Source organism: Ricinus communis, chromosome 9 (assembly GCF_019578655.1).
Source record: "Ricinus communis isolate WT05 ecotype wild-type chromosome 9, ASM1957865v1, whole genome shotgun sequence".
NCBI classification, from domain to species: Eukaryota; Viridiplantae; Streptophyta; class Magnoliopsida; order Malpighiales; family Euphorbiaceae; genus Ricinus; species Ricinus communis.
This window is the reverse complement of record NC_063264.1, coordinates 4,200,570-4,223,697: the sequence shown is the minus strand read 5'-3', so window position 1 is coordinate 4,223,697 and position 23,128 is coordinate 4,200,570. Positions and strand designations below refer to the sequence as shown.

At 31.4% G+C, this 23,128-nt stretch overlaps 2 protein-coding genes across 4 annotated transcripts; one reads left to right on the top strand and one right to left on the bottom strand.

Moving 5' to 3' along the window:
* Nucleotides 1-4,699: 4,699 nt before the first annotated feature.
* On the top strand, nt 4,700-5,080 carry LOC8258357 (anther-specific proline-rich protein APG). The gene has a single exon (XM_002531490.3). The coding sequence runs from the start codon at nt 4,700-4,702 to the stop codon at nt 5,078-5,080; it is 381 nt and encodes a 126-aa protein (XP_002531536.3).
* A 4,046-nt stretch (nt 5,081-9,126) lies between these two features.
* LOC8258359 lies at nt 9,127-11,414 on the bottom strand. Of its 3 annotated transcripts, none has more exons than XM_015726837.2 (2): nt 10,951-11,414; nt 9,127-10,806 (listed from the first exon to the last, which is right to left on the bottom strand). In XM_015726837.2, the coding sequence occupies exons 1-2, from the start codon at nt 11,267-11,269 to the stop codon at nt 9,278-9,280; spliced, it is 1,848 nt and encodes a 615-aa protein (XP_015582323.2). In that variant the 5' UTR covers nt 11,270-11,414; the 3' UTR covers nt 9,127-9,277. The 3 variants fall into 3 exon arrangements, with proteins under 3 accessions (XP_015582323.2, XP_015582324.2, XP_002531538.2); XM_015726838.3 differs by having other exon boundaries at nt 11,095-11,413; XM_002531492.3 differs by having other exon boundaries at nt 9,127-11,414.
* Between the last annotated feature and the right edge of the window lie 11,714 nt (nt 11,415-23,128).

Sequence of the window (23,128 nt, the reverse complement as noted above, 5' to 3'; positions counted from 1 at the left end):
AGTTTACGTTAGCTAGAAAAAGGGGACAGGCGACAGAAAGAAAGGGAGTGGAGGAGGAGGAAGAGAGGTGGCATCACGAAAAGAGAAGAAAGAGGAGAGGGAATTTTTTTTTTTGTATAAAAGATGAAAAATTACAAATGAGTCCCCTTTCAAAAAGTTGCTACGATGACCCCCTTGGCCCAATTTCTTTTTGTTTATTTATTTATAAATGTTAAATATTGACTTATCAATAATTAATTTAATATAAATTAAAAAATTTATCAAATTACCCGAATATAAATTAAAACAATTAAAATTTAAATTCATAGGTATTACACCACCTCATCGATACCTTTTAGCTGAAGAGGTAGACGACTCTCACTAAGAAAAGGGAGAGAAGCCACTCCACAAGCCACCATACAAGTCTCCCCGCAAGCCCCCATCAGCCAACTGAGTACTTTAGGCCAATTCCATTAGGTGCTTAAAAATAAGAAACAGGAGTTTACTCTTCTGCTATTTTTTTATCTGCATGGTTCACATAGTGTTTGTCGTTTGGCTTGTATTGTATGAGTACTATCCACTAGTTGAATGCTGTTATATAGATTATGATAATTTGTTACGCGAATTTAATTAATAATTGGTAGCTTTAAATCATATGTGCTACTTTTTCTTTTGCAACCTTGAGTTTTATTTTGATAACCTGGAATACCATATAAGTTAGAAATACATTTTTGGTTTGAATTTCAATGCATGAAGGGGATAAGCATGATTAGTGTTTCTTTAAAACTATCCGAAGGTATCTCATTAGTTTATTGATTGAAAAATGCAAAAGACTTGATACAAAATGTAAACATTCAAGTGAGATTTTGAGCCTTAGAACAATTCATTATATTTTGCTCTGATTGTTTTTTATAAGTATTGTCAAATTAGTATGATTATTCTAGAATTTGCTTCTGAATTCATGTTGAGACCACAGTTTTGGATTGATGCATTAATATGATAAGGGCATTTAGGATTAACCTATTCTTTGACTCTTAAAAGACCTACCTTGTTGATTTTCCTTTTAGTTAGCCATTTTGAGTCTATTTTCCATTTTCTTTTAAACACATATTGTTTAACCCAAGACCTTTCGTTTGCTACCTCTATTTTTCTACCTCTATTTTTCTACCCTTGTCAAGACAAGAAGGAAAGTGTTGCATGGTACAAATGAAACAAAAAAAAATTTAAAAAAAAAGAAGAAGAGGGAAAGAAAAGGAAGAAAAAGAGGAAAACAAAGTTGATATCTATTCCTTTCATGAAGAGGAGAATTGAAGAAGTATTCATCAAATATACTGAATCAAATTGTTACTCCTCACAAGTTCTCATATAAAATGTGGAAATAAATATCAATTTTTGAAATTTTTTGTAGTATGTTTCATGGATGTGGCATAAGTTATCATGCGAGAATCTAATTTTTTTATCTTGATTATGAAACATTTCAGCTCTTCCTTTTATCACACCCTTTCCTAAGCCTCATTACAACCCTTGTAAAGTCCATTTGATTTTTGCATCTAATTCATATATAGTGGTGGAGACTTGATTCATTAGCAAGCTTATGGTAATAACATGCTATGTTTTGATTCTGAGAGTAAATGCACCATAAACACTTTGAGAGTATTGAGTGAAACCATGTGAGGGTGTTAAGTCTCGTTGCTTTGATTTTGATGAATTATTGAGATACATGTTCTATTTACAAAATTTATCCTATGAGTGCTAATCTCTTAATTGTTATTATTATTCAGCTCATTAATGTATGCTTAACTTATTTGGTATTTAAGGAGATTAAAAGATATGAAAGGAATGTTAAAAGGAGAATTGGTATGTTGAATTGAGGTATGCTTAAGGACAAGCATAAATTAGGTGTGGGGGAATCTGATAGGTCACAAGTAGTTATATTTATTGTGTTTAATTCCCTTGCGATTTGGTTGAACAATGTACTTAATTATGAAAATTCTGTTTATTCTAACTTAGGTGATGAAATATCAAGGATAGAGCAAAATCCAGCCTAAAAACATGTTTTAAGTCATCATTTGTCAAAAACCAAGTCTTTTGGAGGAGGTGCAGAAATCTGCACAGAAGATCAATATCAACAAGGCGTGACCACGCCTTACAGCCCATGAGCTCCGCAAAAATCTGTGCAGAAGACTACTGTCAACAAGGCGTGACCTCGCTTTGCATCCCATGAGCTACTAAAAAATGCAAAAGAGAGCTTCGAAATTTTCAGAGATTAATTTATGGTGGACCTATCCCTAGTTAATTTCCTTTATTTTTGGAAGTATTAGATTAATAGAACTTCTTCCATGTATTTAGGGTTTTAATTTATTTAGATCACTCTTAATCTTATCCTTCCATGTATTTAGGATTTTTATATTGCTAAACTTTGAGTTTGTGATCCGTAATTGTCATGAACAATTGACACAAGTAGCAAGGAGCTGACTCATGTGTGTGTGATTACGGCTTATTTGAATTACATAGCTTGCATGATAGGCTCTAGGGAAATAAAGGAACAAGGTTAATTCAATTGCAGTTATCTCAATTAAATTAATGTTGGTTTAGCCATTCTCATTATTCTTAATGCTATCATTAATTTGATATGGAACGCTATCATTAATGTTAGTTTAGCCATTCTCATTATTCTTAATGCTATCATTAATTTGTCCAGTTGACTAATGATAAGTTTTGATTTGGATGTTGGGTTTGAGTCAATTATATTAGGAGAATTACACTTGTTGCAGCTTTTTCGAATAAGTAGACTAAGTACTTGAATAGAAGAATTGATATTTTAGCCTATGATCATGATTACAATTAGATTGAATTATCACTCTTGAATTGAAAATTTGTTAAGATTGATTTTTATTTACTTTAATATTCAGCCTTCATTATTTTCTACTTATTTATAATTTTGATTCAAATATTCAAAATCCCTCCTTTTTATTTTACTTTGAGAAGCTATCCACATTGGTTCTCTTGGAATTCGACCTGGTTTCACTATTTCTACAAATTATTTTAGGAAAATCAGTAATTTATTTTGAAAGGCTTCGACAACCCGTTCAGTCCCGTTCTATTTTCTTTTGCTATGTTACTATATATAATGAGATCCAAAATAATATTTTCAAGATATATATATATATATATAAAAGAAGCAGAGCCAGTCCATTCAGCAATTCATACAATAATAATATAGGCTCCAAAATAATGTTTTGGTTATTCAAAAAAAGAATTTAATTTATTATATTATTTATAAAATAAAATTAATTATATATCAATATATGAAATTCATTTATTAGTAATAATATTATATTAATTAATTTCTAATTATAATTATTGAATACTAATAAATAATTAGACCAATATGAATTTTATATCTAATGAATATAATTATTATCAACATATGGTGCATAAAGGTTAATGTTTTTAACTTATTCAATTGCTCGTGGCACCCTTAGTAAACAAAAGAAAACTATTAGTAGAGACAGGCCATACATGTGAACTTGTCATCTGCTAAACAACAAAAGGTGCCACGATATAGCTGACGTCAAATCTTCTGCATGTGCTCTAGTCTCTATTGAAAAAATAAAAATGTTAACCATGAGTTTAATTAATGTTTATATGAATATAGGTAATATAGCATTCCAGCACTTTCTTAAATTATACTGAAAAAATTAAAGAGGGGTTAAACATATTTATTTAAATGAGTATAGAGATTAATAAATAATATATGATTATATATAAATATATTTATTTTCTCTTTATATTTTTATATAAATATTTTTAGTATTTATAAGAATTTTATTATATTTTAAAATAATAATTTAAATTTGAATCATTTTATAATTAAATATATATTTTTTAAAATTCAATGATTAATTTTATTTAAGAATATTTTTTTAAAAAATTATTTATTAAACAGGTTATATAAATCGACCCGTATAACTAAGTTAATAAATGCGTGCATATCTGAAATTGATATCATGATACAATTAATTAAACAGATTATATTCGGATTAGCTATTTTTATATTATACATGTAATTCTATAAGATACGATTGACACACAAAAAAAAATTGCATTAGACAAAAAAAATTTGTATAATCTTGGTGTATGTTTCCATTTACATACCAAACCAGTAAATAATATATATATATTTATTAATTTTAAATGGTGAAATATGTGTTAATTATTTAATATTAATTATACATACATGTTATTCTCTTATTAGTTATATTACTCTCCTATTACTTGTGGCGTATATGTCAAACTTAACTAAGAATACATAACATGCAAGTTATCCTTATCTTCTTTAATTTTCTAAAAAAAGAAAGTAATATGAAACTACACCCTTATTATAAATTGAGGAAAGAATTTTAAGTAAACTGTTTACCGTGTTATTTACAGACAATTCAATAAATCAATATATATATTAAAGTAAATTAGAGCTAAGATTATGTGCAAAAAGGAAAAAAATAAAAAAGAAATGAAAAACTGGAAAGCCAGATGCAGCCTAGATAGGGAAAGTATAAACTTTTAATTTTGGGTAACCAAATGGCTTCAACACTGTAAATCAAACAAAATTATATAAGCTTTAACGTATAAACACAAGCTTTTTTCATTCTATAAATCCAGCCTTTGTAACCCTTCGTTATCAGCATAAAAGATGTCTACCACAAACATTATACTCGTGATGTCCTTCCTTGCATTGGCGATTTTCGCCACCCCATCTATCGCTCACGATGAACATGCCATGCCATGTTCAGAGCTGAATTCAATGGACAATAATGATAATGAAGACTCGACCTCCATAGGTATCCACTGTGGGAAGCATGCACCGCCACCTAAATCCAAGTCACCTCCTAAACAGAAGCCTGCACCGCCATGCAAGACACCTCCTAAACAGAAGCCGAGTCCACCACCAAAAGGAAAGCCTTCGCCACCTAAACCCAAGCCGCCGCCATCAAAAGGTAAGCCTCCAGCACCACCAACAGGCAAGCCATGCCAACCACCCAAAGGCAAGCCTTCCCCACCACCTCCTAAATGTGATCCTCCAACAACTGTACATGTTTAAGTACCAAACCAGTATATAGGGCCGCTTACCAACGGTGACTGTGCTACTAGCCCATCGTTATATATATATATATATGATAGAAATAAGAAATAAGAGCTGCTATTACTGGACATGTACCTTTAAAATGAAAATCTGCTGTTACTACTATTCTTCTGCCTCCTTTTTTTTTTCCTTTCACTTTTCTTCTCGTAATTTTTTAATATATCATATTTTGTAATGGAAAGAGGACATGACAAAATAAATCATCAACTCATGTAAGGGAAAAGTAGCACTCAGCAACTAGAGAAAAGAAAGATTCAGAACCACTAACCTATCGCTCAGTGTCACTTCCTTTTTTTCTTTTCATAATTTTGCACCTAATATTATAAGCATATACGGGTGAGGATTCAAAATCAGACTGAACCGAATGAACTAAATTTATAAATAAAAAAAAAAATCAATTTATTTCACTTCCCTAGTTCAATTACTTTATTTTGTTTATCTTTTTAATTTTATTCCAAATCAGCATGTATGTTTTAGAACACAAATATTGCATTTAATTGTGTTTACTGTGAAACCAAACATCATATCATGTTTTCACTTCCATATATAGGTTAAACAAATTAAAAACCTAACTAAATTAATTAAAAACCAAACAAAATTTTTATTTCAGTTTAAACGAAATAGTGATCACTTCCATACGCGAAGAGAAAGAAGGACAGTAAGTTGGAAGAAACTTCATTTTCTGTAAAACAAGAATAATATGGTGTGTGAAATTTGTCCATGATATAATCCCATTGCAAAAATAAGAATACACGCAAGACTAACACAACAAGCTTACTTTTGCTTTTTCAAGGGGGAATTATAATGTTACTACTCAAGCTCGAAATTCAAGCCAGCAATACCAAAGGAAGATTCATAGTGGTGCTGAGAAGGATTCTGACAGCACCCCTCCGATGATTAAGTGAATTTCTTGAATATGAGGATGGAGATAATGGGGATAAATTTCAAAGCAATAGAAGAAGAAGACCCTCCTTTTAAGAGAAGTGCAGAATTGGGCTCTAGAGATTGAAGGGTGTACCTTTTGTCAATACGTATTTGTGTAACTGATAGGTGAGCTTGATGTCAGAAGAAGCCTACTGCGAGTTACCATATTGGCATATGCAACTTAAAAACTTAAGCTAACTAAGTTCAACAGTCCTTAAGAAAAGAAGGTTTGATATCAATTTTTTGTCTGATATTTCGATTTTGCCTTTCAATTTTCAAAACAAAATATTTTTATAAGAATATTAGTTCATTATTTTATTTCTTTATATAGAGAAATATGTTTCACAACTCAAAAAAACAAACAGAAGCTAAATAGAAAAGATTTTTTAGTTTCTCATTTTGTTTTCTAAAAGTAAAAATACTTTTTAAGAAAAACGAAAACAGAAAACAGAATTGGTACCAAACAGATGCAATTTATTGTGTATCATTTCAATTTGAAATTGGCTTGTGAAATGTCCATGAAAATCAGAAAGTCTTTGACTCATTTCCACCAGTCCGAATCTTTACTGTCAGTTAATTCGGTTAATTGTAGAAATGCCGCGTTCTTCCACATATATTGCATCACCTGTGAAGTAAAAAATCTATGAGAAATCAATAAACGTGACAGGCAAAGGGCAATTTTCTATTTAGTTATGGAACTAATAAAACGAAAATTCTTGTATCTAATTCTTGTATTCTAATTTACCAACATGTATCTAATTCTTGTATTCTACGTGAAAGTTGAGTTTTGTAAAGATACGAGGTGATAATAGAAAAAACAAACAAAAAATAACTCCCAAACCTTCCCTTTGTCTTAGTAGCAGAAACATGCCCAGATTTTCCAACTGAAACGGTGGAGCCTGCTGTTGCATGAAATCAGCCAACTTAATATTGATATTTCAGAATTCTATGTATGAAATCAAAAAACAGAATGCGCTGCCAATATAGGCGCCAATCCACTAGGGCATATATTCATTCTGATATTCCTACAAACGTCAAAGGTTATAGAACAAGTATGTCTAAAATATACCCACTCCCTCATTTGCTGATCACCACCACAAAGCCACTGCATCTTGAGAACATTTCACCTGCTTTTAGTCCCAAGCCTGCACCTGAACACAACCCACCAACTCACTTACACAAGCCTCCAGTAGAACACAGGCCACCAATGCCAGTCCATAAACCTCCTAATAAACTAGAGAAGCCAGGCCCTGAGCACAAACATCCATTCCCAGTTCATAAACATCCTAAAAATAAAAAGCCAGGACTAGGCACGATTCTTACCTCCCAAAGCAATCAGCCATTTCCCACTATGGTCACCACCCAGCACACCCTCCAATGGAGAGTGGTTCGGGTCATCACATGCCACCAAAAAAAGACGATGCATCATTTTAATCTACACCACAAGGCACCCCGTCGATCCATGGTTACTGAGTTAGATTGATAGATTGAGAAAAGTTGGTAACTAGATAAGAGCTTTCAAGTACTTTTATGCTATAGCTCTGTATGCCTCATGCTATCTTTTAGAACCTGAAAGTTTTCTTATACCTGTTTCTATCTGTCTCTGTTGTCAGCTTGGGAACTGAAAACAACAGGACAGTATAAAAATTGAGAACACGAAACGACATGGAAGCTTATGTTCGCATGAAGATAGGAGTAGAAATTCACTATTAAAATAAATGGAGTACGAGTAGAAAGCCAAATTTTTCTGACATTCTGTCACAAACGGAAAAAATATGCGGAGGACATTGCTGCTAGCGGAGACCTTCCTGACGAAACTGATAAAAATAGAATATTAAAATTTCAAGCGATTCGATAAAAAGACAAGTCAATAACTAGAAAAAGTATGTCTGAAAACAGACGAGATTCATGAAATATGAGAAACTCAAAGGAAATCAAGTGCATAAATGAGGTCTTCACAAGTATGCTCATGGAAAGTTGCCCGCGCAGAAGTGGCACTGGCATGTTGTGATCTTATAGTCTAGATTCCAAAAAGATATACCAAGTTTAACCGGCAGTAGTTGCATTTCTCAACTCAGGGAAAATTCAGTTTTGAGTTCCCTCTCCCCCTATATATGTACTTCTATCTAGTTGCTTTATTTATAAACATGTGATCATGAAAGTGAGGTCAAGGTGGTTGCATTTATTCTAAAACAAGATAAGATATGTGTTGTGCTACAAAGCATAGACAGGATTTAAATGTAGTTTTCATCATCCTAAATCGGATTAATAAATATCTCTCCCAACATCAGAGGAAATCCACATGTTCTTGACAGGACTGGTATTTTATAAGCAAGAAGTTCGCCTCAAATATTAGAATAGAGAATTAGTGAGAAAGAAAACATGTAATAAACCTCAATTGAAAGAGACTAGCAGACCAAAGATCTGTCTGAATTAGTGGTTTTGATTGATTATTAAGGATCAACACTTGGCATATTGGTGAGTTATTGATCAGACAGTCCTCACAAGAAACTTAAAAGAATATCTTTTGGTGACATCCGTCGAGTAGCAATTATATAGTAATTATAAAATTATAAATATACAGTGAATAAGTAAAATTATAAATTTATATTGTACTTATAATTATAATTAAATATATATCATTTATTTAATTAGGGGCGAATGTATCATTAAAATTTAGAATAGGTTATAAATTTTTAAAAATAAATATAAATGAACATATAAATACTATTAATAAAAAAACTTTTAGGAATTGAAAATTGTAAGAAATTTATAGGGTAAAAGTTAAAATATAAAAATACCAATTAAATTTTTTTTATCAAGCTGTGTCCGGCATTGCATTCTATGATTTGAATCCACTACAATTTGGGTACAGTACGTTAAGAGAAAAAGTTAATAATTTTTTTCTTTTAAGTTGTTTCTTCTTTTTCAAAATCATGCTAAATGTAGTGAAAAATTTGACTATTTGCACCGTAAGTTTTCATTATTGAGCAGATGCAATTCATAATAGAGCAGTTGAGGTATAATAAAGTATAAAACAAGAAATAAAAAAATAAAAAAGAAAAGAAAAAGAACCTAAATTTGTGAGATCAGCAAAGAAACGATCATTTATTATTTGATCAGCCAGCCCTGTTATACTAGTAAATCAAAATCAAAACTCGCAAACGGATATTGAAGTAAAAAGAAACGGCAAGCGACTACTAAAATCAACCACTATTCGAAGCAAAATTCTCAGTCATAGACAACAAGTTTCTTGTACTCTTCCCCAGCAATAGCTAAAGTCATAATGTCCTCGGGATTTACAATTCCACCTTCTTCCAAGAACAGAATCAAGAGATTTTTTGAGAACCCACTGACCAAAGCAACGCCACTCTGCTTAGCCACCACAGGAGTTGATGATGAGTTCCTAAGATTCCAAAACACAATCTCTGGCACCTTAGTATATCCTTTCTCCTTAAATTTCCTTTGTATAGCTTGATAATCTGTTTCCCACCCACTTGGATGCATCTTCTTATCTTCTTCTTCACTTCCAGGTTCCCTATTCGAGTTCCAATTACCGCAGATATCCCCATAGTTTGCAGATGCAGAATCAAACTCCATATCACTAAAGACAAAAACCCTTTTGATCAATTGATCCTCACTCAACTTGTTTTCAACTGCAACTTCCAAAATCCTATCAAACACTTTCTGAAAATCAGTATTTCTACCCCAATCCATTCTCCTCACAAACTCAGTCTTTTCAAACAGTGAATCTCCCTCGATAAAATGAAGCTCAGGAATTTCACTAAAAGTAAAAGCCTTTCCTTTCCATGGTTCCTCACTCAACTCAGAAACCAGCAACCCAAGAGCGACAGATACCTCCATTGGAATCCCTTCCATACTGCCTGAAACATCACAAACTGCAATGCAATTGTTTAGCTTCCCTTTCTTTGACATATCATCAACCATTCTTGCCCATTGAAGCTCAGCAACTTTCCCTCCATTTTCATCTTTCAATGCTCCAATTATCTCATGAGGAAGCAATGCTCCTGCAGCAATCTTTGCCTTCCCACTTTTCACATTGTCCAAATACTCCTCAAATCTCTCTTCATCATGCTTTAAAAACAAGGCTTTATAAGTTTTCATTGCAACAGAAGGAACCCTATTATAAGGAAGAGAATTCCATTTCTTTGCACTCATATAGACCTCTGGCAATTCTAAGATCTTGTGCAATGGAACCAAAACTTCCTTTCTTAACCTGTCTCTAACACGAAATGCATAACGTGATTCTTCCACTTCTTGATACTCCTTGTAGCTCTCGCGAGGGAAAACCCTTCGAGCAATAGCTTCATAAATCAATGTAGCTTTATCAAACGAAGAATCAATCGACGGGCACCATTTCGCAGCCAGGCTGATTTTGTGATGCTGCTTTGATTTCAAAGCCTCAATATCAGATTTTAGTAAATCTGCAAACAAATCAGCAATCGCATCAAACAAAAACCGATAATTGGCGTCTGATTTATATTTGTTTAAAGCTTTTGCAGCTTTAGCAAACTCTCTTTCTTTCCTCAGAACTCTCGCACTCTCCTTTTCCTTTTTGTTCTTTTCTTCACCCCCTTCAGTTTGTTGAACGGTTTCTTGATTTTCTTGATTGACAGTTTGTTGAACGGTTTCTTGATTTTCTTGATTGAATCTCCCTTTCTTGGAAATTCTTTTCTTTTGTTTTTTCCCTCTCTTTCGACTAATCCACTCTTGTTTCTCCAGCTTTCTAACTTCAATTCCTTCAAGAATCCGATAAAGAATCTCAAGAAAATCTTTAAAATATCCAAAATCAGCAAAAGCTTTAAGATTAAGAGCAAGAGTTTCAGGGTGGTGTTTATGTAGCCAAAGCGCAGCCGCATAAAATCCCTCTTTGTCAGACTTACCAGTACCTCTAACAGCTCGTAAATTGCAAATGAGTTTGAGAGTGATCAAAGCACCATGATCCCAGGCCAACTGTAGCCGTTGGATTAATTGATCAAACGGTGTATCAGGTACAATATTAAAAAAGAAATCAAGACAAGGATTACCTGTAGAAAGAAATGTCGGAGAGAGGTTTTCGGTCAGACCCATTTGCGGTTTACTGTTTAAATCAAGATTTGCAGTTTGGGAAACAAGTGGGTCATCAACAGTCGTTTCAAGGGGATCAACCGGCGGTTTACCCACCACGGCCGGCGGACCTAGGAGGTGAGAATAATTGATCATTTTTCTGTGTATATAAAATTTTTTTGGTCTTGTTTGAAGAGTATACAAAATCAGTAATTTGGAAATCTGGCGTAGAGAAGAGAAGACAACTAGACAAGTAAAAGAAAAACAAACGACAGTTTCTGACACGCATTACTAAATTTGTCAGACGGGTGGATTACATGTAATAAAAGGGTCAGCAAGTAAACTTTGCTGAATTGTTAAGAATTTTGCTTTTTTATATTCTTTTTCACTTACTTGCCATGGTGGAGACTAATGAAATAAATAAATAAAACTAAATAATAATTTTCTTTTATAAATTAATGTAAGTTGAATTCTAAATCTTGTTCAAATTGAAATTGAAATATATAAACTTACAAATGTATAAAATAAAATTAATATTTGAGAGATAGATAAAGTGTGAATATATATGTATGTGTGTGTGTCAACTGGACGTGGATTTTGCATATCGTGCATGAGTTTTAAGATGTACTTTGAAAGATTGATAACTACGTGGCTTTAGCATTTTCCTACACAAAATTCGATCAATATAAGTTCTTTTCATTTTTTTGTTTATTTTCCTTGGTATCAATGGAGAAATTAAATGCATAAGTACAAACCCTAATGCCTAATGCTCTTTCTTTTATCAAATAATGTCTTTGGCTCAAGATGAACGCTGGCGGCATGCTTAACACATGCAAGTCGGATAGGAAGTGGTGTTTCCAGTGGCGGACCGGTGAGTAACACATAAGAACTTGCCTTTAGGAGAGGAACAACAGCTGGAAACGGTTGCTAATACCCTATAGGCTGAGGAGTAAAAGGAGGAATCCGTACGAGGAGGGGCTAGCGTCCGATTAGCTAGTTGGTGAGGCAATAGCTTACCAAGGCGATGATCAGTAGCTGGTCTGAGAGGATGATCAGCCACACTAGAACTGAGACACGGCCCAGACTTCTACGGGAGGCAGCAGTGGGGAATTTTCCGCAATGGGCGAAAGCCTGACAGAGTAATGCCGCGTGAAGGTAGAAGGCCTAAGGGTCGTGAACTTCTTTTTCCGGAGAAGAAGCAATGACGGTATTTGGGGAATAAGCATCGGTTGGTAATTAAAATAAATTTTTATTTAAATTTAGTATATATCTCTATCTATATACTAAACCGATAAATTATTAATTTATATTTATTAATATTATATAATAAAATATATTATGTTAAAATATAAAATATTGATAGGCGATGTGCCAAGCCTTCCATAAAAGTTAATATCTTTTTATTTTATTTTATTTTTATGATGAATCCGTAATTCTGTGTTGTTGGCCTTATATGGGAACAAGGCCCAACTCAATTGGATGCTGAGCAGATTTAACTCATTATAAGAAAGTGTAGAAGCACTAAAGTCTTGTTTGTTGGGTCCAATAGTAAAGTCCATATCATTATCTTAACAAGCTAAGTACCTGGCCCAAACGTTACCAATAATGTATGCTGGGCTTTAAAATCTTATGTTAGGTTCTCAGCTGAGAAGTATCAGTATCACTTAATTTTCAGATTAGAACTCGTTTTGACATGCACGTGACTTATCCACGTCATTTCCTTTTAGATTTTCAATTTTATTTTAAAAAATGCTTGAAGCTATTCCAAATATATTATATCAGCAACTAAATAATTTAAAAATATAAAATTATTCATAAAATTTATACTACATATAATTTTATCATTGTATGAATATAAAAATTTAAAATTTATGTCATTCATTCAACAGATTGAAAATAGCCGTACAGTTAAAATATTCTCATTTTTAGAAATTTATGACATCCGCCCATTATTGAATAAATTCACTTCATTGTCTTACCCAAATCAAAACTTCATTGTCCTAGGTGACGATTACATGGAATGCTATAAAAGAGGGCAAGTAAAGTATATTGTTTTTTATAAGATTGGACCCACAAAATTCTTTGAAGATCTTAGCTTATAATTACAGCAAAATTAAAAATATTACAATTAACATTCAGTCTTTTCTATATCATGGAATATGCTTTTATCAATCAGATTAAGCATGCAGTACATCAGTGCTTAACCTTGGATTAATAAAAATACAAAAACCAAAACACACAAAAAAAAGAAAAAAAACGTTTCTGTGTTGGGCACATTCCACCTGTGCGTTGCCAATTCTCCTTTCAGTAGTAATTTAATGCCCCTGTACTAATTAAATATAACTATTGTTGTTATTTTTAATTTTTCATAGAAAGTTAGCATTCTGAGGAATCAATATCGCATGCGTTGCGCATATTATAGGATAATGCACGTAATTGTCCCGATTCAGTTTATCAGAGAAAAAGAGAATAAGTAGTCTTTTCTAGAAATTCGTGTCATTTTTCTCAAACATTTTTTCTTATGAGGCAATTTCCAAGCAATGACTACGTTTCTTCCAATGGATTAATGAAACATGTTTTTTTCTCCAAAAAGAAGAATGGAAAGAGAACATAAGAGATTCTTTTTTTTTTTCTTCTTTTATTGCATACATTATGAGCTTTCATTAAAACAATAGATTAACATTGTATTTTGCTCGAAATGAATTTCATAACAAAATATGGAGTTAATTTGAACTCTAAAATAGAAAATTATCTAGTTAAATTTATGGAATTAAAGGACTATAATTAAATTAAATTTCATTAAGATAAAAGTAAATGTTATATCATTAAACTAACATATTTTATAAAACTAAAATATTTTTTCTATTTTATAACTTTATTCTAATTTCTCTATCTCATGCTTTCTTTTTCTATATATTTTTTTTATCAAATAATTATCTAAAGTTATTTCAAACACAATACTTACTTAATTTGAAATGAGTTTTATGATTTTAACACATAAATATAAGAAAATTCCATAATGAATAAAATAAATTACTTAATAAATTTCATTCAAATCATATAAATTACATTAGGACACATTAAATTAAACAAAAAGAATAGGAATTAGATTAATATAAAGCCATAAAAAGAATTATTTGATTCGATGAGTGAGATTAAATAAAATGTCAATGTCATCAGCAGATTCGACCAAGTTCAGTTAACCATCTAGGATTCAGAAAGTGATACCTCTTTTCTATATAACAGGAAGATCTTCATATGCCACAATACCACACTTCGTAGGTTACTTCAAAACTAAACAAGGGTTTGTTTGACTGCTTATGACAACATTGACCATCTAGAATTTTAGTATTGGACTGCGGTTGTGGTTAGAACACTCAAAAGTCACGTGATCTTATTCTCTCTCCAAACAACACTTATTTTTCTTTTCAAACTTAATTTCTCTCTCAGGGGTTAGTGCCATAAAAGATCAGCGCCCTCCTCTCCTTTTTGCAAAAGTTTCATGCAAGTCTTCCTATTTTAGTCTTTAAAGTTTTCTTTAGGTTATCACCTCTACTTGTGGAGCTAACATTTCCTTTACGAATTTTGTGGTTTTTCTATCTTTCAAGGAGGATGATGGCTTGCCATTCTTTTCTTAGATGCAAAGCTTTGTGAAGACTGGTTGTGGCAAAACCAGTACAATATGATGCTTAAAGTGGTCCAGTAAAAATCATATCGTTCTCTCTAGAGTTTTTCAATTTAGCAATGGAGGTGGTTAAACACATATAGTGAAGCTTCTATTTTGTCTAGTTTCTCGAGATCTTATTCCTATTATATATTTCATCTTTAAAAATTAACTGTTTTCAACTGCCTTATTAGCTAATATCTCATCTTCATTTATGAAGTTTTCTTCTTTTCTTTCTTATTAAAGAAAAAAAAAAAAGATACGTGACAATGCAATTGCTTAACATAATTTATTCAGTGAAAATGTTTATAATTTCCTTCACTTTACATTTGAGGCGTAAGTTTACTTTTAGAAATAAAAAGTCTCAAAATTGGAGTTATTTTTGCTGTGTGTTTCACTGACTGTTGGCCTGTTCTGTGAATATGAAGGAAAAAAAGACGAGAGAGTTTACAAGATTTGTTGTTCATTGGGTCTTTTTAGGTGTTCCAGCAAAGTCTGTATTACAAACGGATTTCTTGGCCCAAACGTTAAGACTTGACAATAATATGGTGGGCTTAATATTGTAATGGAGAAGTGAACTTAAGGTCGTGAGCTGAAAAGCACCGATCTTAATTATAAATCAAAAGGTAGAAGCTTTACTTCTGACAAGCTCCTGCCCTTTCCACATTAGTTTCCTTTCAAATTTACAGTAAATTCAGTGTATTCTAGTACCATTATTGCACAAGTTAACTTGATTCTCTATTTAAATCCCAAGGAATCGCTTATTTATGCCTTTGCAGAACTGTTAATAGATATAATTTAATAAAAAATTTATATTTAATATTTTACTTTATAATATTTTAAAAAATAATAGCAAACTAACTATTTTTAAATATTTTTTAATTTTTTAAAATTTTATTAGTATAACAATATTGAAATTATTTTAAAAATATTTATTAATTAGTTTAAATTTTATATAAATTAACACTATCAAAATAATTGATATTACTATTTTTTTAAAAATAAAAATATATTATATAATTAAAAAATTAATTTATAATTCAATATAATATTAAAAATATAAGTTAAGATATTATTTTCTAGAATTAGAATTGTTATCTAACTAAAACAATTAATTTATTAGTTAATATAATATTAAAATATAATTAATATGCTATTTTTTAAAATAAAATTAGTATTATTATTTAATTAAAAAATTTATTAGTTAATACGAAATTAAAATATAATTAATAATTTACTTTTTAGAAATAGAATCAATATTTAATTAAGAATGTCATTTATTAATTAATAAATTAATACAAAAATTATAAAATTTTATATAAACTTAAATCTAATATGTCAAGAATAAATATACATGTAAAATTAAAAAAATTATATATAAAAATTAAATACATATGTCAAGAAAATACCTCCAAAATTAATATATATATATATATATATATATATATATATATATATATATATATATATATATATATATATATAGGGCATGCAGTGGCTTTTGTACTATATAGAGTTAGTTATTATATAAGAGTTTATTATAAAATGGCACATACTCTACCAAATTTGTTAGATAAGCATATAACAGTATAGGCGACAAGGACATGGAATTTCATTAGAGACGCCAATTTCTTTGTCTTTTTTATAGGATTGGACCCACAAAATTCTTCGGAGATCTTGCTTATAATATTAGCCAAAGTTTTTAGTTATAAATTCAGAGCATTAATCACATAAACCATGCATTACCTCACCCATCAGCCATGGGAATTCCCTTTCTATGCATAAACTATCTCTTTGGCTTGTGTTTCCATTCCCAAACCACCTTCTTAAAACAATATATTATTTTTCTTAGTTTTAAAACCTGTTTTGAAAAGAAAGAAGTAAATAGATGTTCTTTCAAAAGGATTAGTAATTTTGAATAAATAAAATTGAATTTTCTTAACGTTCAATAATAATTTAATTTAAATTTACAAATGGACAACATTTAATGCACTCCTATTAATTCGATCTTAAACTAGAGTCTTATTGTGATAAATAATAGTAAAAAGTGTGAATAGTTATTGACTTTTAGCCTAAAATATACTTAGTTATCCAATGTTTAAATATTATGTTTTAAACTCTAATACAATGTTTGGTTGAAATTCATAAATAAAAATTTATTTTATTTGACAAGAGACATAAAGAAAATAAAAATAATAAAGTTAAAAGAAATATTTTGTTGTATGGAATATATTGACTTACTAATTTAGAATTTATTATTTTTTAAATTTGTTAGAATTTTTAGTTTAGATATAATTAATTCCATAAAAATTTGATTATGTAAAATGTTAAATTGACTTTCATTTTATTTAAAACATATAAATTTTAGATTCTCAAATAAGTTTTAGAAATTTTATGGATTTCAATTAATACTATGTAAATATTTTTAAAATTATTCAGTTAAACTTAAATTTTAACTCTAAAACTTTTAAATATTAGTATATTATTTATGTTTCAACTATCGATTATTAATAATTAAATATTATCACATATTATTATGTAATTAATTTTATTTATATATAGACAAATTTTATGTAAAAAATTTAATTATAAATACATAAAATTTATAAACTTAAAAAATATTAAAATCGTCTATTTTTTCTCTCTCCATATCAGTAATTCTTTTTCCACACTCACTTTTCTTTCCTTTTCTTGATGTGAATCCAAGTTCAAAGCTTAAATAGATCCAAGATCCATTAATAGTACAAGAAGGCTCAATCAAGAGGTCCAAATCCAAGAAGAACATTGAGTTTGCAAAATAAACATGATATCCATATGGAGCAAAGGGAAAATTTATTTCATACTCATTGTTTGATTTCTAACAAGTTGTGCAACATGATTGTGGATAGTGAAAATTGGACCAATGTAGCAAGCACTTTGCTAGTGGAGAAATTGTAGTTGCCTACTACCAAGCGCCCAAGACCATACAAGTTGCAATGGCTTAATGAAAGTGGAGTTGTAAAGGTAAATAAGCAAGTTTTAGTTTCGTTTCAAATTGGTAGATATAAGGATGAGGTGTTGTGTGATGTGTTGCCAATGTTGGCCGGACATATGTTGTTGGGGAGACCTTGGCAATATGATAGAAAGGCTAGTCATGATGGATTCAAAAATATGTATACTTTGACTATGGATGGAAAAAGGTTTAATCTTGGACCATTAACTCCAAAACAGATTTTTGAAGACCAAATGCGCATCAAGCAACAATATGAAGAAATGGGTTCTTCATTGGGAAACTTTTTGGGAAGGGAAACCTTTGAGAGTAAAGAAAAAGGTGAGATGAGTGAACCTAAAAATTCCAATTCTCTTGACCAAAATGGGAAACACAAGGTGAGAGAAAACAAGGAAGGTTCAAATGAAAGAAAAATGAGTGTTTATGCAAAAATGAGTGATGTGAAGGAAGCTATGCTTTTGAGGCAACACATGCTTGTACTTATGTACAAGGAGATTTTGCATATTTCTAACGAAATAACCAATTGTTTGCCTAGTGTTGTTGTTGATCTTTTGCAGGTTTATGAAGATTTATTTTCGGAAGAAATTCCAAATGGTTTACCACCTAAAAGAGGCATTGAGCACCAAATTGATTTCATACCCGGAGCAAGCATTCCAAATAGACCAGCATATAAATGTAATCCGGAGGAGACCAAGGAAATCGAAAAGCAAGTGAGTGAGCTTATGGAGAACGGTTATGTTCGTGAAAGCATGAGTCCATGTGCCGTACCCGTCTTGTTAGTGCCTAAGAAAGATGGAACTTGGAGGATGTGTGTTGATTGTCGTGCCATCAATAAAATCACGGTGAGGTATAGACATCCCATTCCTAGGCTAGATGACATGTTGGATGAATTGCATGGTTCATATTTATTTTCAAAAATTGATTTGAAATCTGGTTATCATCAAATTAGAATGAGAGAAGGTAATGAATGGAAAACAGGTTTTAAAACTAAACATGATTTATATGAGTGGTTAGTAATGCCTTTTGGTTTAACTAATGCACCAAGCACTTTCATGAGATTGATGAATCATGTTTTAAGAGCATTCATAGGCAAATTTGTTGTTGTCTATTTTGATGATATCTTGGTTTATAGCAAAAATTTAGATGAGCATGTACAACATTTGACTTGTGTTTTTGATGTGCTTAGATAAAAAAAGTTGTATGCTAATCTAAAGAAATGTTGTTTTTGCACTAATGAAATTACTTTTCTTGGATATATTGTCAATTACAAGGGTATTCATGTTGATCAAGAAAAGGTAAAAGTAATTAGAGAATGGCCAATACCCACAAGTGTAAGTGATGTAAGAAGCTTTCATGGTTTAGCTAGCTTTTATAGAAGGTTCATTAAGAATTTTTCTACCATAGCTGCACCTTTAACTGAATGCATAAAAAAGAATGTTGGTTTTAAGTAGGGAATTGAACAAGATGAGGCTTTTAACTTGCTGAAAGACAAATTAAGTTCTGCACCCTTGTTATCTTTGCTAAATTTTACTAAACCTTTTGAGATTGAGTGTGATGCAAGTGGCATAGGTATTGGAGGAGTTTTGATGCAAGAAGGCAAGCCCGTAGCATTCTTTAGCAAAAAGCTAAGTGGAGCAAGTCTAAACTACCCTACATATGACAAGGAGTTCTATGCATTAGTGAGGGTTCTAAAGACATGGCAGCATTACCTTGGCTACAAAGAATTCATAATTCACACTGACCATGAGTCCTTGAAGTATGTCAAAGGACAAGGAAAGCTCAACAAGAGACATGCAAAATAGGTGGAATTCATTGAATCCTTAAGAAAGCTATGATTCTAAGGAATGGTGATATTGAGTCGAAGAGTGAGGGGGATAGTGATGATGATATGCCTTCTTTAAAAGATTGTAGTGATGTTGAATGTGCTAAGGGAGATAATCTTGTTGTTCAAAGAACATTGAGTTTGCAAAATAAACATGATGTCCATAGGGAGCATGATTGAATTTGATATATGAAATTTTGTTTGAGTTTTATTGTGAGGAATTTTGTCTTTAATTTCTAGCTTGAACTTTGCGACTTATCAAGCTTTATTCTAGCTTGTGGTGTCAAAATCTAAATCTTTGTTTTCTTGTTATTTATCAAACTTTCTTGTTTGTGGTATAAGAGGAAATTCAAAGTCTATCTTAGTATCTTTATCCTTGTTGGTAAAGGGGTTAAGTAGCATCCATCTTCTTACTTCAATCTTTGAACGATCCGAATTTGTGGATTAAATTGGTAATTTTTAGTTTTCTTCTAATTCAACTTATCATAGTATTTTTGCTATTGGGGAGTTAATTGATGAAACCTACAATTCCCATCATAAGTGGTATCAGAGCATTGGCTCGAGATTGAGGTTTGCGTATCCAATACTATCTTTTAATTCTCAATATCTTGTGTTCATCTTATATTTTGCACCTTTTGCCATCTATTGTTCTTGTTATTATTATTATTTTTATCTTTATTCTTCTTATCTCAAGATTTTGTTTGCATATATAAAAAAAAAAAAAAAATCATCCAAAAAGAAAAAAATTGTTATCTTTGATATTTTTGTGTTAGATCTCAGATTACATAAAAAAAAAATTGACTCTTCATATTCCATTGACATCTATCTTTATAATTCTGTCTCTTTGTGTTCTTGATGATCTATCTTTGTTATTCATTTCTATTAGCCTATTTGTTACAAATTGTTCATTTCTTTAAGCCTATCTTATTATTTTTCTTGTTAGCCTACCTTTTTTTTTATCATTGATTACTACATTCTTGAAATTTTGTTTGATTGAGAAACTTAGTTCATCTAAGAAATCAAAAGGCAAATTTGAGAGGTAAAAGGCAAGAGTGTGAGATCATTAGAAAAAAAAAAAAGAAGCCAAAATTGAGTGTAAACACAAGTGGTATACATCAATTTTGAGTGAAAACACGTGAGGGAGTGTTGTGAGATCGTTTCTTTCTATTTTTTTTTATTAAAATTTTAGGTTTTACAATCATTTCAAAAGATACAAGTTCTTCTACAAATGATACCACTTATGATGGGAATTGTAGGTTTCATCAATTAACTCCCCAATAGCAAAAATACTATGATAAGTTGAATTAGAAGAAAACTAGAAATTACCAATTTAATCCACAAATTCGGATCGTTCAAAGATTGAAGTAAGAAGATGGATGCTACTTAACCCCTTTACCAACAAGGATAAAGATACTAAGATAGACTTTGAATTTTCTCTTATGCCACAAACAAAAAAGTTTGATAAATAACAAGAAAACAAAAATTTAGATTTTGACACCACAAGCTAGAATAAAGCTTGATAAGTCGCAAAGTTCAAGCAAGAAATTAAAGACAAAATTCCTCACAATAAAACTCAAACAAAATTTCATATATCAAATTCAATCACGCTCTCCAAAAGAAAGAGAAAAGGACTTGTTTATATAGAGTACAAGTCCATGCACACACTACTAAAATAGACTCACACACATATGATTACTTTTACTCTTAAATGGCCTTAGTAACCACTATCCACACTAATAGCCATTACTTGGTATTAATTACCCTATTAACTTGTATATGGTGGCTCTTAATAACCACTACCCACATTGATAGCCATTACTTGGTATTAATTACCACATTAACTTGTATGGTGGCTACATGTAACCATAATTGTTATTAATATAAAAACAAGTTAAATATTATTCCTTAGGCCTCCATGGATGCCTTATTAGGTTGAAGTTCTTGGGCTTTCCAAATGTCCCTAATTAAACCTAATATGGCTTGTTGAAGCTTCTTGGATTTGGACCTTGTGATTGGGCCTTCTTGTACTATTAATGGATCTTGGTTCTCTTTAAGCTTTGAACTTGGATTCACATCATTTCCCTTTTCTTCAAAAGGATTTATCCACAAATCAGCTCCATCATCTTCATCACCTACATCAAACAAAGACAAGTCACTAACATTAAAAGTAGCACTAACATTGCCATACTCACTTGGAAGTTCTAGCTTGTAGGCATTGTTGTTGATGCGTTGAAGCACTCTAAAAGGACTATCTCCTCTTGGCATAAGCTTTGATTTCCTTTGGTTAGGAAATCTTTCCTTCCTCAAGTGCACCCACACCCAATCTCCAGGCTCAAAAATGATTTGCTTCCTCCCTTTGTTGTGTTGCTTTTCATATTAGAGTATTTTCTTCTCAATGTTTGCATGCACCTTCTCATGCAAAGTCTTGATGAATTCAGCTTTTTGTTTCCCCTCTAAATTAGCTTTGTCCAATGGCAATGGTAGCAAATCTAATGGAGTCAATGGATTAAATCCATACACAACTTCAAAGGGTGAGCAATTTGTTGAACCATGCACACTCCTATTATAAGAAAATTCCACATGTGGCAAACATTCTTCCCAATTCTTCAGATTTCTTTGGATGAGAGCCCTCAAAAGTGTTGCAAGTGTCCTATTGACCACCTCTGTTTGTCCATCCGTTTGCGGATGACAAGTTGTAGAATACAAAAGCTTTGTCCCCATCTTTCCCCAAAGAGTCTTCCAAAAGTGACTTAGGAATTTGACATCCCTATCACTCACAATAGTCCTTGCCACTCCATGCAGCCTTACAATCTCCTTGAAGAATAGATTCGCAATATGGGTTGCATCATCTGTCTTGTGACATGGAATGAAATGTGCCATTTTGCTAAACCTGTCCACAACAATAAAAATAGAATCTCTCCCTCCTTTGGACTTAGGTAATCCTAAAACAAAGTCCATAGAAATGTCTACCCAAGGTTCATTTGGTATGCAAAGAGGTGTATACAAACCATGAGGCATTGCTTTGGATTTGGCTTGTTTGCAAGTAATGCATTTCACACAAATTCTCTCAACATCCCTTTTCATGTGTGGCCAAAAAAAATGGTCACCCAACATATCCAAAGTTTTCTTAATCCCAAAATGTCCCATTAAACCTCCACTATGTGCCTCTCTCACAAGTAACTCTCTCAAAGAACCTTGTGCTTAGAGAAGAGAAGTTGTATGCTAATCTAAAGAAATGTTGTTTTTGCACTAATGAAATTACTTTTCTTGGATATATTGTCAATGACAAGGGTATTCATGTTGATCAAGAAAAGGTAAAAGTAATTAAAGAATGGCCAACACCCACAAGTGTAAGTGATGTAAGAAGCTTTCATGGTTTAGCTAGCTTTTATAGAAGGTTCATTAAGAATTTTTCTACCATAGCTGCACCTTTAACTGAATGCATAAAAAAAAATGTTGGTTTTAAGTGGGGAATTGAACAAGATGAGGCTTTTAACTTGCTGAAAGACAAATTAAGTTCTGCACCCTTATTATCTTTGC

What these genes read in the sequence shown, in the direction of transcription:
- LOC8258359 (XM_002531492.3), bottom strand. Translation starts at nt 11,269, where the DNA reads ATGATCAATTATTCTCACCTCCTAGGTCCGCCGGCCGTGGTGGGTAAA.
- LOC8258357 (XM_002531490.3), top strand. Translation starts at nt 4,700, where the DNA reads ATGTCCTTCCTTGCATTGGCGATTTTCGCCACCCCATCTATCGCTCAC.